Raw genomic sequence first — 18,509 nt, forward strand, 5'->3', positions numbered from 1 at the left:
GACAGAGGATGTTTGCTAAGGAGAGATTGTATCCTGAGGCTCAATGTCAAACTGTGCCAGGAGCATCTATCAGCTCACATCTGCCTGAGCTCACAGAGTCCATAAGGTTCCAGGGCAGTGACGGAGTTTGGCAGAAGCTGCAGCGTTTCCAGGCCTCTGTACTTGATGGTTAGTTCCATTCTTGATATGTTTAGTAATCAGCCTCTCTTATCTCTAATAATTAATACCTACGTCCACACTTTGACTAAGGGAAGAGTAGAGGAGATTGGTAGGATGGTAGAATGAGGAGATTTACGTTATGTAGCACGCTAAAACAGTAAATTTTGTGGACGCCTCTGCGAACACCACTTAGTAACCAAACTAGTATTTAATTTTTTTTTTTTAAGTGAGTCATCTTGTTAACAGGTGTGGCAGTGTTGTTTGCTGGAGGGCCTGTCTGGTCTGTATCCTGGGCCCCGATACCTGACTATGAGGATCACCAGTATCTAGCACTAGCTACACACACCAATGTGGAGTCCACCCATGAGATGTCCTCTTTGTACAATTACCCTGGTATCATCCAGATCTGGGCACTTGGCGCTATTAAAAACACTACGTGAGTTGAACCAAAGACTAACCAACACAAGTAGACTTCTCATCCCATTTTAAATGTTGAAGCTCGTTTTTTGTGTCTTGTTCATGTACTGTGACACTGGGTGCTAGTGTCAACAAAATTTTGTTTCTATTATTTTAGAGTTCATTTCTTGATTTGTGCTTTACTGTTAGGTTATATAACTAGGGGAGTTATTGTTTATGATTAGATCATACTATTTAGCTAAACACGGTTTTAAATTACTGAAATAACAAGAAACAAATTGTAAACAAAACATGACCTCTGCAGTACACCGTACAGAACTAACAATAAAATCGTCTTCAGCTGTTCTATAAGGGTGAGAAATATACTAAGGGAGATGTTTTATCTATGGTTTAACTTAGTTGAACCATCTTATTAATTTTGTTGAAGGTTAAGTGCTAGATAAGACTTGTCAGTTATAACTTTGTATATTTAATTAAGACAGGATTTTTTCCATGGGGGTTCCTTCCACTTTTGTTGCATCATAATATCCCCTCAATATCATGTCCATTTAATGTTAAACTATTTTTTGCTCCAGCAAACACATTTGGAGCTTAAAAAATCTCTTGGTTCCTCCTAGTTTTTTTTACAATCCATAAATAATTGCATAAACACTAGAAGAAGATATTCCTTGATTACACTTAACCACAAAATCACAGTTTTTGGACTAAAACCTTGCCGTATTGCTGATATCTTGAACTTAGGTTTTGATGACGCAGATAGCCATCTTGAAAGCAGTAACCAAAAGAAATTATTAATTTAGATCAGCACAATCTGTCAGTGACTCAACTAAGACTATTTTGACTAAAATCTTGCGACAACTTTAAAATGGAGATGGACTGTCTAGTTGTATCAATAGTCAAAGCTTGCAGCTATCGATCAATATTTCTCTTTTCTGCTTCCATTTTATTTTCATAAAATGAACTGTGTTGTTTAAAAAACAATGATGTAAGAGCTTACTGCATATGAGTAATTGGCCAAAATATTTGTACATGTAATCCATATGAACAAATTAGGATTACGAATTAAATACAATTAATGCAAATTCTCTTGGAATAACCAAAATCTAGGATTGAGATGAACTGAATACGACCCTAATTTTCGGATATCCGCTCATCTCTAACATTTAGTTAGACTTAATGTACAATTAATATAAATGTACTGTGTGTTAATCTCATTGAGTTGTTGCAGTCGTGAGGCAGTGTGTCCCCATATGGTGGTAGGTATAGCCCAGAGACGGGGCCCTGTGTGGGGCCTAGCCTGGTGTCCAGCGGGGGTCTACACACAGGACAGGATAGGACTGTTGGCTGCTGCTTGTGGTGACGGCAATGTGGTAGTCTACGCTGTGCCACACAAAACTAATACCTCTGGGTAAGTCTAATGCTGATTTGAACTTCATAGTAATGTTAAGTGTTTACAGTAGAGTCTTCATTATTTGACCTAAACATGTTACCTTAACTATCACTATAACTTATCATTTCAGTTTGGTCTAGTTAAAGTGAAAAATTTTGTGTTTTGGTCAGAAATTAGTAATCGAAATGGCACGCGATTTTAATTATACAATTTAAGATGTTTATTTTATTCCTAAACTGGTTACAGCTACAACATGAGAATTATTGTATGTTTACTACTTGTACTCTCTATTGTCAAATGCTCATCAACTGGCTGGAATTTTTTTTAGTAAGTTAGTCGTTTTTGATTTTTCCCTAACATTGTCCTAACATATTACTTCTTTCTCCAAGATAGTATGTTACAGACTCATAGATAAGTTTCTCCTTTGTTACTAAACAGATTATGCATAGTTTATGTAGGGATGGACAAGATTGGATTTTTAGTTCGAGACGAGACGAGACGAGATTTTTTATTTCTCATAAAATTTCGAGACGAGATCGAGACGGGATTTCCCTTCTCATACACAACGGGAAATGCACGTTCACAATTTTTACCTGATTTTGTAACATTGTTAGATGACTGTTTAAATACAAAAATAATGATAATAGGCAAGAATATTTACAATCTTTTATTACAAAAAAATCAGCATAACATTTTTTTATTAATCACGCCTAACTTATTAAAAATGCCTACGATTAGGAAACATAGTGATATCAGTTAGGATAGAGTTCAACTTATCCTAAAATAAAATAAATCATAAAATAAAAGCAATATTACTTTTTATAAAATAGTTACTTGTTTTGACTTTTTATAGTAATAAAACATTCCTCACACTGCTTACACTTTAAAAAACTTCTCAAATGTTATTAAAGTAATATATTAAAATAATTAAAGTAATATTTACATTTAAAGAATTAATTAAATAAGAACGCCTTCACAAAGGAAACGCAACTACAACACGCTCCTGTATTGCGGGTATTGCATTAACTTTCTGCAGGCGTTTTTATTTTTTTTTTATTTTTTTTTTTTTTATTCTTGTCTCGGTAAAAATCTCGGCCAAAAAGAAATCTCGTCTCGTGTAACGAGATTTAAAATTTCCCGAAATTTCGAGACTTGACCATCCCTAGTTTATAGTCAATGTTTTGTTGTTTCTAGAGACCCGATGTCAAACTGTTTGTCTTTGAAGCCTGTTTGGGAGTTGAAGCTGGGATGTGAGATGATGTCGCAGTGTACCTGCGTAGATTGGCATTCTGCGGCTCCACATAGGTAGTGTAATACAATACAGTGTTTGTCTAATGCTCATTCATGACATAATAACTTTTATAGTTATTAGTAGGAGTATTTTTGTGTGTGTATATCTTACCTTGTGTTGCTTCTCCAGTTCACTTATACTGAGGTTTATCTATACATATCTTAGTATAACATATCTAAATAATTAAGTATACACATCTAAGTCTTTTGTTATTTTTAAGTCCCTATCATTCACATTATTGATAAAACTATCTTGCTAAAATGGGTAGAATGCCTGGGGTGATGTGACATGGCTCGACCATTGACTACAGTATACTAGGTTATAGATCCAATGAGTGGGCCAGCTCTAGTCAGTTATTGGTTCAGTTCAAGTGTAACATAATTGAAAAAGCTTCTCACAGATAAACTGCTGCACAGAGGAAATACTCCATGTTGCACCTAAGTAGTGTCTACCGTAGTCACTGGTGTCTAGGACAAAGTCCAACACTGCCCCCACCATCACCCTCATGTAGTACAAACAACGCTCACGGTGGGGGAAGACCCTGTGCCCTGTGCAAAGTGCTCGCCGCTCAGGCTTTTCCTTGCTCATCGCAAGTATATTTCTGGCACAACATTCTAGGGCTGAAAGCGCACAGTCCTCCCCTCTGTACCTTCCTTCTTTTTAGTCCAGTGAATAGAGGTCTGTTAACTTACAAACGGTCTGGTAGTTCTAAATTTTTTATATGTTGTCTAGGATGGTAAGTAGGTGTTTAAAATGCAAAATGCACGATTCTCCCCTCTCCGCGCCCGCCGCCATATTTGAAAAAAAAAATTGTACTTTTTAGAGGTTTTCGCCTATATCTCCGTTTTGGTCTGTTTTAGTGAAGAATATGTAATGTCAATGTTGTAGACAATTAAATTTAACAATTTGTTTCTAGGACTTATGGATACGAAAATAGTATTTTTTTTTATATTTTGCCAAATTTCTAACTTTAGATTGCTGTTATTCAGTAATGGCCTATTCTAGGAAAACGAGTATCACAATCAAATTTATAGAGAATTTAATTACCTACATAATGTTTCTATTTTTTAGGCCAACTGTTTGGTTTGGGGCTGAAAAAACAAACAAAACAAATTAAAAGAATGGATCTAAAATTTAGTAGCTTCTTGATGGTTTGTAACTGAACCATCTTGTAGAAGTATAGCAATCCCTCATTGGCCTTTAGATAAATTATCCTGGCTAAAGAAACCGGCGATCCTAGTCAGTAAAAAAGCCACACAGATGTGACGCTTGCATCACAGCGGCGACGCATCAGACGGTAAAGATCAGCTGACTGCTGGAGAACGGGGGAGGGGGTAGGAAGCGCAGAGACAGAGCACAGTCGTGTTCCATAGTCAAGAGGGTGTAGGCGCCATGGTCAAGGCTGGACTCCACCGCCGATTGATAAGTTTTCCTTAGTATTTAAGTAATATTAAAATATGTTCTAATAGTTTTTCTGGAAGGGGGATTAAGGGGCTTGGGAACTATTAATTGTTTCAGCTTAGTATGTAAATTCTACATTAGAGCACACTCGTACCCATAAGGTACGAGTGGAAGTTTTCACTGTTCTTTCCCTTATTATATTTAATTAGATGCATTAGAAATTATTAGATCATCAAAATGGCTGTGATATGGATGTGGTTTGGCTCAGTAATTAATTTTAGATATTTATTACTCAACTCAGAATATCGCTTGCAACACTAGATTGATTATATTGAGCCTTAACGATCCTATGAGTACAGTACTGTTACTATAAACTATAGTAACACGCTTCAATAATGGTAGCAGAGCGTGGTTAAACGCTTCACAGATCAACTCACTCCATTCTACATAAGCAGGATCAACATGGGTTACATGTTGTGTAATATGGGTACCTTGCATTCGTATTCTGCTTATTATACCTTGTGTGCACTACTGTCTTAAAGTAATGATAATTGATTTGGATTGAAGGATCCAATAGTTATGAACAAGTTATCCTTTTTATATGTCTTTATTCAGATGTTAATGGATCCGAAATCGGTAATTGGCAACAGTACACTCTGTCATATTGGTACTTGTGGTATTATACGGAGGCAACATATTTTACAGCGTGCTGCGGCGGTTATGTTAGGTTTGGGTATCATAAATATGTTTGTAGGAATGTCCTCCTTTCGTTATGAATCGAACGATTACAGATGAGTCATACTTTCTATTTATTACCCAACCTAACATAATATCAGCGTGCTCAGCGTACTGTATAAGGGTTGCCTCCATATAATATCAAAGTACCGTCATATTCTCAATTACTCTACTGTATTCATTTTTATTTTGAAACTGGCTACAACATGGTAATGGAATGTATGGTTCTATCCTTAATCAAAGGTATTACCCATCGAAGTATATAACACAACTGGAATGCTAGGTACGTGTTCACGAAAGCGCGCCGTTGTGGCAGCCTTCCCGCACCAACATGGGGGACCCAGCGGATTTTAGCCAATTCATCGAATAGTGCGCGAAGTTGTTAATTCGCTCCTAGCATTCAATAACAAAGATTAAGTACAATAATGTTTATATATTCGTAATCTGCATTAAATGCAGAATCTAATGGTATAAATAAATTTTACTTTTGATTTAAAATGAAATTTCCATAGTTAAAAAAAGTTAACAATTTTTACATTGCGACATGAAAAAGTTAGTATCCGAGGAAGTATTTTATTTTTGGGTCAGAAGAAAACTGTAAGCGATAAAGTTGTAGTTTAAGAGATGATTTTTAACATGTGATCGAGCAATTTACAATTAAGTGTGTAGTTTGTTTGTAGTATAGTGATTAATAGCGCGACGAGGTTGATTTTATGTCGCACCAACCTTCTCAGTCCAGCAACTCTTTATGTATGTGCTACTCGATCATTGTAAAGCTAAATCAATTTTAACCTTTTTTAATAGTTGATATAAGTTAAAGAATACAACTAACTATTCTATGGATGTGATCATATATTTCATTTATTTGCAGAAGATAAATATCAATACCGGTTCCGGGCTGCCGCCCATGAATGAAACTGTTAGGGACACTGTTTTACAAAACAGTTTGTTTCTCCAATGCTAGGGACATTATGAATGAATGTAACAAAAATAAGTTAGATGTAAGGCAGAGATTGGAGAAATTGGTTTTGTTTCACAACATGTAATGCAACCTTTTGTACTATATTTAAGCACGATTGTGGGCAGTAAAACATATTCTTAAAAGTACTGTTTAGTATTATTAACCAAACCCTTTTCTCTTATGTGTGATGACATGAAATTTAAAACATATACAGAATAACAATGACACTTAAAACACTTTTTACTAATCATGTGTTTGCAACATTATACAAATACTCATATTGTCAAAGGAACACAACTAACAATTTGATTTGTAAATTTATTATTCAATTTTTGTTATTGAAAAATACTTCCTAGGTTTAGTATTTATGACCTTATCACTTATTTGATCTGAGCCTTAATATTTGAAATTTCTCATTAATTACCAAACAAAGCAGATAATACACGATCCCTTGTTACATTTAAACAAAGGGGGATTACCAGTCCCTGTGCCTGTATCTATAGTCTACATTTTATATTTTAATTTACGGTAAGATTGTATGTAAATAGTTTACCTAGAAGGTGATAATTCAGTATTTAGTTATGTGTTACCTGTAATAAAAATGAATTTAATATAACTATTAGTTGTACTCAAAACGTACCTTATTACCTAGAAGGTGATAATTCAGTATTTAGTTATGTGTTACCTGTAATAAAAATGAATTTAATATAACTATTAGTTGTACTCAAAACGTTTCTGGAAGTACCGTAAACGAAAAGATCAGCGGAACCAGTCAGCACGGCCCGCGGCGCAATTTATAAATAACCTCTTTGCGTTACTAATTAATTACTCCATTACACACGACTAGAAAATTTTATTTGAAATTGCTTGGTTATATGCTGAAGATCATCTCATTAGCTACAATTTTCTCGCTTGAAGTTTGCTTCTGACCAAAAAATAAAAAAAATCCTCGCTTAGTAACTTTTTCATGTCAAGGTGTGATATTTGTTTAACATTTTTAGTCGTTAAAAATCGAATTACGATTTAAATAAGATTATATTTATACTGTCAGATTCTGCAGTTAATGCAGATTCCGAATATATAACTTTAATTGCAGTCAACCTTTTGGATGCACGTCCAGGAGCGTATTAACAACCACGTGCACGGCTTGAGGAACTGACATATCTGCGTCGAGTCCCCCTTTGTGGTGAGGAAGGTTGCTGAAACGGCGCGCTTTTTATCCCAAATCTCCTATCTACCCGCTGTTCCAGTTGTGTTATATAGTTCGATGGTATTACCCTATAGACCACAACAGTTTGACAGATTGTGAGTCTGATTGTAATGTTTTCTATTTGTTCTTGTAGTGTCATTGCTGGAGGTTTTGCCAATGGGATGGTGGCTCTATGGGACCTTGCCACCACCTCTCCCCTACTCAAGTCTGGCTCTACCCTTCTACCTTTCAAGGTCATTGAAGCCCATCAATCGGCAGTTAAATGTAAGTTAAAGTCTAAACATGATCATTTTTTGGAAGAGGCGGGAAAATGATTTTTCTCACAGCTTGTAGTGTGGAATTCCAACGAGTTTTATTCATTGGTTACCTAACTTACTCTACTCTTTGAACACTAGTCTGGAACATATGTTGCACTTCATCAGAACTAGGCCTAGTGTGCCTATGCCCAATGGACTCACTTCGTGTTTAGCCATTAATTTCTTAAACGAACTAGACTGCAATCCAATCTAGTCTTAAAGAATAAGCAATTTTACTTGGTGGATGTTCTGAGTGAACTGCGGCCAGCAGTCAAAGACACGTACATACCCATAAAATTGTTTTAATTTCGTACAAAAAATTTTGCTTTAGAGATGTACTTCTTTTTAGAACTAGATGTGATAACTTGTAGTTTTGGTTAATCAGTGTGATTTAGTATTTCTCAAGATTAACGGTTGATATAAGTTTCTACTATGCTTAAAGTTCTGCAAAACAATGCTGATCGTACGGTGATTTCATATATGTGGGATGTTTTTAGTGGTAACTTAATCCATTGATTAACATACTCAGTTGTAGATTTGTCATTTACATGGGTCAGAATAAAGTTTATTTGTCTGGTTTATTTAGAGGGTATTTTATGGTTTACTGTTTGTTCCTTCCTTAACAACTAACCTACACAAGTTCAACTGGCCTACACAAGTAAGTTTAAAGTTTAAACTTGACTTTGATCTTTTATTTGAGACTGAAATGTTGATATTTGTAGCTGTCAAGTTGTCCTGCACAGAGGGAATCGTCTATATGATGTCAGCCTCTCTGGATCGTACAGCTAAGTTCTGGAACCTTGACGACACCAGAGCTCCTGTCAGCTTTCTACGTAAGGCCTGTGTGACCGACGCAGTCATGACTAACAACTGGCTCATGTCTATCAACTCTTATGATGACGTCTATAGGTACGTCTGAAATATTACAATTCTAAATTAGTGGTAGGCCTGCCATTTTCAGTAACTAACACTAGGCCTACTTGTAATTTACAGAACAATAAATACAGTAGAGAATTTACAGGAATAAAGACACTTTTACATATGAATCCTCTCTTCTTGATTTGGTCTAAGTTCCCAAATTGTTGTTGTGCTCGTTTTCAAATCCGATAATTTTTGGTTTGTTGCAAAAAAATAGTTGCTTTAGGACCCAGATGTCATTGTAAGTAGGCTATCAATTAATGCTATCCAACAAAAAGTTTACAGGTCATGTATTCATTAAAAGTTTGCATATTTTGTAAGATAATGCAAAAAATGCATTAATTTGAACACCCAATGTTTGAAAAGTACATAATTACTTCATTTAGTATTAGTTTATTTTTATTTAAGTTGGGTCAATTCAGTATTATTTTCAGAAATCTGACCTTTTTGGTCTGACACACTCCCGATCCCACAAGTACGATTATCAACTGTAATTTGGAAAATGTCAAAGGCCTAGAGAACAAAACGCCGTTAATTCAACTTCACCATTCTGTTTGTCAATATAGTTTTAGTTTGATATTTTTTCAGTCTGAACAACTCCCATGTGACCGGATGCACCTTCAGAGATTTCTTCACGAGTGCCAACGCCAACTTTGTAATGCAACCGGGCACAGTGTGGGTGAGTGTTTCAATCCCCAACAATAATGAATAGCGTTGCAAACCAACTGCCCGACATTGGAGACTTATATCTGAATGTCAGTTTTATGATTTTCCATAATGGATGTCTGGGATTACCGTATTTCGCTCATTTGAATGGAAATAAGTTAATTTAAAAATTACTAAACCTCACATGTATTCGGCCAAGTAAATGCTAATGGATACACTATAAATGTCACAAAACTATCAATGTCGTGTTTCGTGATCGACGTTTTAATTAGCCTCTGGTCTCTAATTGTCTCAGATGCCGTACTGTTCCTTGCAAAATAAAATAAATAAATGAAAAATTCCCGTTAAGCCATGTGGTTTTCCTTCATAAAATGGTGTTTTACTTTAATACTTTTAATACTTTAATCTGAAATAGTTATCATACGAATGTAGGTATTTTAAGCCAAGTATGAATGGAGATGGGTGTAGGATGAGTGGTGCAATCTTGTAGTCTTGTTAGTGACTAAGGCCAACATTTTTCTGAGGACACAGCTGTCAACTAATAGCCCATACAGCCAAAGGCAACTAAGGGACCTACAGTTTATAGTGGAATCCGAACCACATTTTTTGTTGTAATTAACGAATTGGTCTAATCATCAGGATAGAAATGCGGATAGTCGTAGTACTCACTAGTGCGGACGTCAATCTACACCAGGGAATATTATATCCACAGTGCATGACTATAAAATTCTACAATTCGTGACCTCCTTGTTGCTGGATTACAGGTGGATGCCACCATCCCAGTCATATACTCTCATCCACTAAGTCTATACAAAAAACACATTGAATATCTAATCCAATCAAATATACATATTTTCCAAAAGAAAAATTGAAGTAGGATATTATGTTCCAATCAAAGTATGAGATGAACTAAATTAATATCCATAATAAAACAGATTGTACAGGGTGGGGCAATGAAAGCGCCCCAATTTTTAAACAGTACAAACTCAATAATATTCACCCTATGGATATAAATAGCACACCAAAACACAGCTTTTCTTTTGCCATTTTAACTTAACAAAGTCATTTTTCCATTTCTTGAGAACAAAATCCTACAAGTGACTTCATTGTTCTACTTGACATTCCTTTTTAGCCACTTGAAACTCCATCAAATACTCCTCCAGCACTTTTTCAGGAATCACTTTAGTTTTTGGACTATCCTTAGCTTCGGTTCAAGCAAATCTGTGGGGTGACTTTGAAAAACCTAGAACGTCAAGTAGCTTGTTAGAACAACCCCCCCCCTCCCAAAAAATTAGCCAACGTAAAGCTTTCAACAACAAAAGCTTCCTGGCAAATCTCTTCGGACTTTGAGTTACTTGGACTCATATTCTTTTAACATTTGCTGGTGTAAAAAGAGTTTTGCGGCACCCACCGATTATTATTTTTTTTTTTTTTAAGTGATTATCCTAAATAATTTTACCCAGTTAAACATTGTTTTCCAATCTGGAACAGCGCCATGTTGACCAAGGATGGAATACGGTCCAAACAATCTCTGGTTTTTTTGCACAAGAACCACTATTTTATAAATAGGTTTCCACATCAAAATCTCAGTGTTAATAGCCTCAGGCATAATATTTACTAAAATGGCATAGTTTAATTGATGTTTTAAGCACAGCTGATCATTGTTGCAACAATTAACATGTGACAGGTAAAACAAATTGTAGCGTTCTCATTGCCTCACCCTGTATTAACACTACTTGCCTATATTACTTTATAAGAAGAGTTTTACACCGCAGGGTCTCTCCTTCAATGACTGGCTGAATGGGTGTGCGTATGCCAGTGAGATGGGCAAAGTCAGCTCATTCTTCCGCCAACAGCTTCTGGTCACTGAAGACTCCAAGAAAATAAACAAAAGCGCATTTGTACGTATTATTACTTGTTTTAAAATTCTAAGTCTACGTCTACATTATGTAACATAATTTGCTGAACTTGACATACCAACTGTTTGTTTTGACACGGTCAGTTTGTTTTGAATTCCCTGTCGCTGGCTTAAGAGAATTTTAAAAGCTAAATGACAAGAGAACCAGTAAACATTCGTGACAGAGCCAAAATTCCTTTCCCTCAATGTCACCTAAGTTTGACAAAAAGATGGCAATCCAGTGCTTGCTCTCAAGATGATAAATAATGTGCCTCAATCGGTCAAGATCCTTTCCAGGCAGTTTAAAACGAGTCGGGATTGGCTAAAGAACAGTCTTTACTCTGTCGAAGAATATTTTAAGAAATCCTTCAGCGACTTATGAAAGCTCCTTTTGCGGCCTTGGTAACAGAAAAAGGCTACTTTATGTGGTTTAATTAACTTCAAATGTAAATAGTGAAAGAATGAAATGGACTCAATTATCCAGAGATATCAAGGGTTTTGGTATATGGCTAATGGCAATGGTAGGCCTACTATGTTTAAATGTCAAAATTATGTTGTTGTTCTTTTTTAATTTTCTCATGTATTAGCTCCTTAACACTTATTTTCCTTTTAATTTAGCATAAAATTACCTGGTTAGTGGTTACTGTCAAAACGATCCTGTGTACAAATGTTTTGTCCAATGTAAATGTAATTTGATTATTATTCTCCTATTATGTAACTTTATCAGGCAAGCGTTTATAACTCTATTCCTTTCCAAATAAATACCAGTACACTCTACTCTTTTAGTCATAGTAATTGAATACTTTTTCCCCCTAAAGATGTAAGTCATTATTTCTACTTATTTTGCTACTGTACTTTGTTTCAGATTGAAGATTTGGCTACATGCACGGCTCATTCTATCAAAGACGACTCCGTCCTAACCAGAGGGTTTGGAACTATGTACCGAGACTGTGTCTCCACTATGGGACTCAAGTTTGAATTTGTAAGTCTCTTACTAGAAATATTTAAGGATTAACAAAGTTTGTTTGTCTTTAATCATGCAAAGTTGTATCATATACTCATTCAGTTTAAAAAAGTTCCATATTAAATACTAAGCAAAGTATTATTTTTTTCAATACCTTTCAGTTACCAAATGAAATAGTAGGCCTAATGTGAACAAAATGTGAATGTTGTATGTTCTTCAAATGTTTTTAATTTCAAGGGTGGAAAACTAAGAGGAGGCAAGTCGACTGTTTGCAGCAGTGACAACATGGACAGTTTCCCCATCCGTTCATTCAACACTGTAAGTAGTATTTATATAAGTACCTAATTAAAGAGAGCAACTTAAACAGGTACATAACTGTGCTTTGTTTGATTATCCATCAACTTAATTGCTTGACATCTTATAGCATTTAAATTAGGAATAGGTTGATTCTATAAGTTGATTCTCGATATCCCCCAACCACTCAATATTGATTATGATACCAATTCCCCGACACGTCTTACTGCTATTAGTGCATGACGACGATGACATTTCCGTTACCGCAGGAGACGATGATGATGTCTACCCGATTGTGGGAGATGATAAAAATTTTGCCGCAATCTTGGAAACTGGTGCTGATGTTTCCGTTACTGTGGGGATGTTCAGGATTTGGTTGTGACTTTGGGAAACAATGATAATCTCTACTCGTCCATGGAAAATGATTTTTACTACTATCGCAAGAGATGACAATGGTAACTAAATAAATAAATGAATAAAAGATTTTTCCAGTCAGTACAAACATTACAATGTTTGGAAACTGACTGGCCGCTTTTTCCAGTTGTACGGCCAGTTAAAACAAATAAATAAACAATCAATTAAAAGATATTTGAGCCCAGCATCATACATTAAAATATCTTATTCCACCATTTAGGGATCTGCCAAATACATATGAACAAATGATAGATACTGCATTATAAATAAATAACAAGTGTAACAAATTGTACGTGCACAATAATAAATAACAATAATTTTGTGAAAACTCAACAAAAGGTAGAAAGTCGTTACTTTCTTACATGCAACTCAATAGTTGCATGTAAGAAACTATTGACTAACTAAACTACTGTGAAAGTTTAAACTAGTGAAGTAGAAATTATTGTATCTTTATGTAGTCAATACCTACATTTGCCTAGGTCTAGGTACCGTATCTTATCTATGACATCATATAATTAATGTTTTGCTGTGCGGTAACTACTAGACTGCGGTATAAGATTATGATGTCTAAAAGGCCACAATAGGTAGTTTAGATTAGTACGTAGTTTTCTTAATACTTTTGTTAGTCTGAGGTTTTGGGTCATCTGACACCCTCCTAGTTCCGTAAGTGTATGAATATGAAGAGTCCTATGTATTTGCAAAACCTTTTATCAGTAAATCACAATATTTTGCAGGTATCTTGGAACCAAAACATGAACAGTTTCGTTTGGTTGGCCGCGGGTATGCAGTGCGGTCTAGTGGTAGTTCCTCGAGTCAGTAGTCTTCACCCTAACGATCTGATAGAACTGGAAAAGCTCAAAGATAACCTATAACACTGACTTTTCTGTGTAACATAGCTGTATATAAAGTATGTTAATATATTATGTATAAACAATTTTATAGAAGTGTTTAAGTTTAGTGATTTGAAGTTGCATTTGAAATACAATTTTATCTTAGTTCTTATTTTGACGTATTTTATTTATATGAAGCACAAGTTTTTAAGCAGTTAACCCATAGCTGTGTTTCTATCTTGATTATATGTTGCCAAATTGTGCATTGTAATAATTCATCTAGACTGAAAGCGCAAGAAAATTAGGAGAAAAAGTATTGGCTATACCTATTAAAACTGTTTTTGTATCCGTCATAATTTCAAGGCATTTCGTTGATTTGTTGTAGGGATTTTACCCTTTGTGAAATTGAAATTATAAGGTGTGAAATTTGTTACCTCAAAAATTAAGACAAATTACTTACAAATTCAACTGAACTTAAGTGTTTATGTCTAACTATTCTAAACTTATGCACCTCTATTATATGTAGATACATTTTGTAAAGTATTAATGTATATAGATTTAAACAGCAATCTGAACCAAAAATGATATCTTAACCCATTCCTGACTGAGTTATTTGTCAAGTATCATGCAGTTAGAACTGAGTAAAAAAGGGCCAATGTACCATGTTTTAGTTAAAAATTCATTAAAAATGTAATTTATGAAATAAATGCCTAACACTTGTGCTTAAATTGATCTACATAAAATTTCCTTTTCCTACAGTTACCTAACAATGTGCATGTTCTCTCACAGATTTGAGAAAGCAAAGTGGCCAATTCGCTCATCAGTGAGACATTGGATGTTAACATTGTCTCACTCTAATTACTTTGTCTCACTCCAGATTTGCAACGTGAAGGCACGAAATAGTGAGTGCGTAACATGCAGGCAACGCGAAATACGTTGGCAGCACTGGCTGTAAATCAGTTGGTCAGCTGTTGTACAATTATATTTGTCACTTCACGTAAAATGTTATATTAAAAGTTCACTTCTGTGTAAAAATAGGTTATGTTTCTTCACCAATTTATTTGTTTTATGGTAACTGTAGGAAAAGTATAATGTGCAACTCGAGTGCAAAGTACAATTGCCTCACTTGAGAAACCATTCCTCACTCGCCTACGGCTCGTGAGTAAAGATTTCTCTCAAGTGAGTCAATTGCTCACTTTTCTCACTAGATGCACAAATAACTATTTCTATGACACTAATTTTAAATAACTAATATTTTTTAGCAATTTTCAATACATTATGCATTTTTTATATATGCAACCAATTAAACAAACCTCAAAAAATAAAAATAAAAAATTTGTTAATTCAATTTTTTTTTAAATTTATAAATAGTATTCAATTTGTTACACAACAAACTTCATTTGGTTTGTTTATATATAAAATCCTTCATTTTATAGCTATTTTTGTAAAACTATGCTAAACGGCAAAATAGGCCTAGGCCTAATACAATTTTTGCACCAAAATTTCATGTGTACTAAGATAAAGTGTTGGGAGTATTGAAATAAATGTGAAATAATAGTCTAAGGATAATTATATTACTTTTGCAACTCATTACAACATTGGGAAATAATAATGCATAATAAGCCTAATAATAACGTATAATAATGCATTATGCGTGAGGAGGGGCGCTGCGCGTCCTTAGTCTTTCATAACCTGACACGCTAGGACGGGCGCCCGTTTTTAGGCGGGAATGGGTTGAGATGATAAATATATGGTAATAGTCAGTGATTTGAAATATGCTAGAAGAAATATTTCATCTAAATGAGAAACAAACATTACTCAGGTAAACAATTCCATTTATTTACAATTTTAAATCGTACTATTTTTACGGTTATTTATCTTAAAATTGGTTTGTTTAATCCTTTAATCATCATCATTTGACCTAACATTTTATACTTTGAAACATTCTAGATTTTGTGTATCTATTATACAAAATGTTCTTGTAGTTATGGAATATTTTAATGTATTTACTGTTTGTATACTGTTTGTATTTACTACTTTGTACTTTGTTTGTTGTTTATTGATTGTAGACCAGTGAACGACTTCCAGAATGTAATTATATGTATGTTTCATGAACAAAACTAACTATTTATTTTGAGAGATTTTTTATTTATGCGTTGTAGTTGTATATTTATTTCTGTTCTTATTATTTAGATAATTAATAATACTTAAACCACACTATCCATGTTGTTGGGATTTAAGGCTCAATGGCCCAGCATGATTGATGCACTGTATATTAATTGAAATATTTATATTTACATCCTCATGTATTTTTAAATTTACATTTTGATCGTTTGACCCTGTTTAAAAATTCTTTGTGTAGTTTAATAATTGTTATCGTAATACATAATTTTCTACTATTATTTGAATTGTGTTAAACTGAACTTGGTATCTATGTCAAATATTACCAAAATGATATAGACAATAGACAATAGACAAGTTTATTAGTCATTAATTAATTCACAAGAATTACAATAGACATCGTCAATTTAAACAATAGAAACATTATTTATAAACAACTATAAAATTTAAGTCTTTGTTTACAAATTGTAAATTGAAGAAATCACTTAACTTGTACATAGGATTAGCTTTACACCAAGAGAGCAGTTTTTTTGAAAATTCATTTAAGGGCAATGCACGAAAATCAACTGGAAACATGTTAAATATTTTGATCCCCAAGTGGGTATGATAGTTTTGAGATCTAGACAGTCTTACTCTACTTACATCAATAAAATTTCTATTTCTAGTTAAGTGGCTATGGACATTTCCTCTTAAAACATGTTTGTTTGAGTTCTTTTTCACAAAAATGGAGACTTCATAAATATACAGATTTACAACAGTTAATATACTAGATTCTATGAACAGAGATTTACAATGGTCTAATCTTTTGGCACCAGTAACAATTCTAATGACTTTTTTCTGTATCAATAACACCTTACCAATACCAACTCCATTACCCCAAATCACAATACCAAATCTTATGATGCTCTCAAAAAATGCAAAATAGGCTAATTTCAAATAGCTATTAGTGACATGATTCCTTAAACTGCTTAATAAACATTTGACTCTGGATAACCTTGTACAGATAAAATCAATATGATGCTGCCAAGACAGCCTATTGTCAATATATATACCTAAAAGCTTAACAGAACTAAAATCACAGATGTCATGGGTTGAAACCAATAAATTGTCAGTTTTGTCAACATTTAAAAGCAAGCCATTTGCAGAGAACCACTCTGTCGATTCACCTAAGGCATTTTCTGATAGGCAGTGCAACTGCCCTAAGTCACTGTGGCTACAGAACAGTGTTGTGTCGTCTGCATAGATTGTGACATCACTACAAGAAACATTAACAGATAGATCATTCATAAGTATTAAAAATAAGATGGGGCCCAAAATTGAACCTTGCGGAACTCCAAAATTAACATGAGTGACTTGCGATGTAATACCATTGACCTCAACCATTTGCCTACGATTACTAAGATATGACACAAATAAATCTAATTCACAGCCTTGAAAACCATAATGAGCTAATTTGTCTACAAGAATGGGATGATTAACACAGTCAAACGCTTTACTCAGATCACATAAGGTGATCTGAGCAAAGCACCTATCCTCTAAAGCGTTAAAAAGATTATTTACAACATGATCCACCGCTAAAGTTGATGAAAGACCTAACCTATAAGCAAATTGACAGTTACTAAACAGATTACTATGTTCAAAAAAATTACATACCTGGTTTTTGACTATTTTTTCCATAACTTTAGCCATTGTAGAAATACATGAAATGGGTCGGTAACTGCTAGGCAAATTTTTGTCCCCTTTTTTGTACACCGGGACAACCCTTGACAATTTCATAAAAGATGGAAAAACACCCTCTACGAGACAGCGATTTATACAATAAGTGAAAGGACTTAAAATAACAGAACAAACATTTTTCAATAAATTACTCGTTAACCCATACGCATCTCTAGTATCAGAATTTTTTAACGACACAATCACATTTAAAACATCTAATTCTGATACCATTGTGAATTTAAAATCAAACACAGGTTGAGCACTTTTTGCCACCATTTGATGAGCATTGCTTTTTGACACATTCACTTTCTCACAGATTTCTTCCACCGCCGTGGAGAAGTAGGAGCTGTAGTCATCAGGGGATAGCGCTGACATATTTTTCTGCGTGGACCTCCCAGCAGCTGAGTTAATTACCGACCAAGCAGTCTTGCACTTATTGGTAGACCTCTCGATGAGTTCTTCGTTTTTTCTCTTCTTTGCTTCTCGGATAGCAGTGCCATACTTGCCCTTTAGATTTTTAGATAAAAAAAGAATGTCCTCATTACCATACATTTTATACACATCTTGATAAAACAGTATTAATTTTTTCATTTTTTCCAGCTCTGGGGTGTACCAGTTAACTTTATTTTTGAGAGTTCTATTTTTAAACACCTTCTTCTTCACCAAAGGAAAACAATCATTAAAATTAGAGAAAAAACAGTCCCAGAACAGATTGAAACATTCTTCAGCAGATAAATTAGGGTCAAAAACCAAGTCCCAACTGACAGTGCTAAGGTTCATAATAAGGTTATCAACCATAACAGGCGTGAATCTTCTGGTCCATACTACG

General features: G+C 34.4%; 1 protein-coding gene across 1 annotated transcript; it reads left to right on the top strand.

The window, feature by feature from the left end:
- Positions 1-4: 4 nt before the first annotated feature.
- Positions 5-16,309, top strand: LOC128990104 (general transcription factor 3C polypeptide 2-like). Its single transcript, XM_054412350.1, has 11 exons — positions 5-168; positions 406-595; positions 1,805-1,984; positions 3,161-3,271; positions 7,698-7,828; positions 8,583-8,769; positions 9,367-9,457; positions 11,220-11,345; positions 12,207-12,323; positions 12,543-12,623; positions 13,748-16,309. The coding sequence occupies exons 1-11, from the start codon at positions 9-11 to the stop codon at positions 13,883-13,885; spliced, it is 1,512 nt and encodes a 503-aa protein (XP_054268325.1). The 5' UTR covers positions 5-8; the 3' UTR covers positions 13,886-16,309.
- Positions 16,310-18,509: the final 2,200 nt, after the last annotated feature.

Source organism: Macrosteles quadrilineatus, unplaced genomic scaffold, assembly GCF_028750875.1.
Source record: "Macrosteles quadrilineatus isolate MER2022 unplaced genomic scaffold, UCM_ALF_1.0 Scaffold_3__2_contigs__length_128488019, whole genome shotgun sequence".
Classification (NCBI taxonomy): Eukaryota; Metazoa; Arthropoda; class Insecta; order Hemiptera; family Cicadellidae; genus Macrosteles; species Macrosteles quadrilineatus.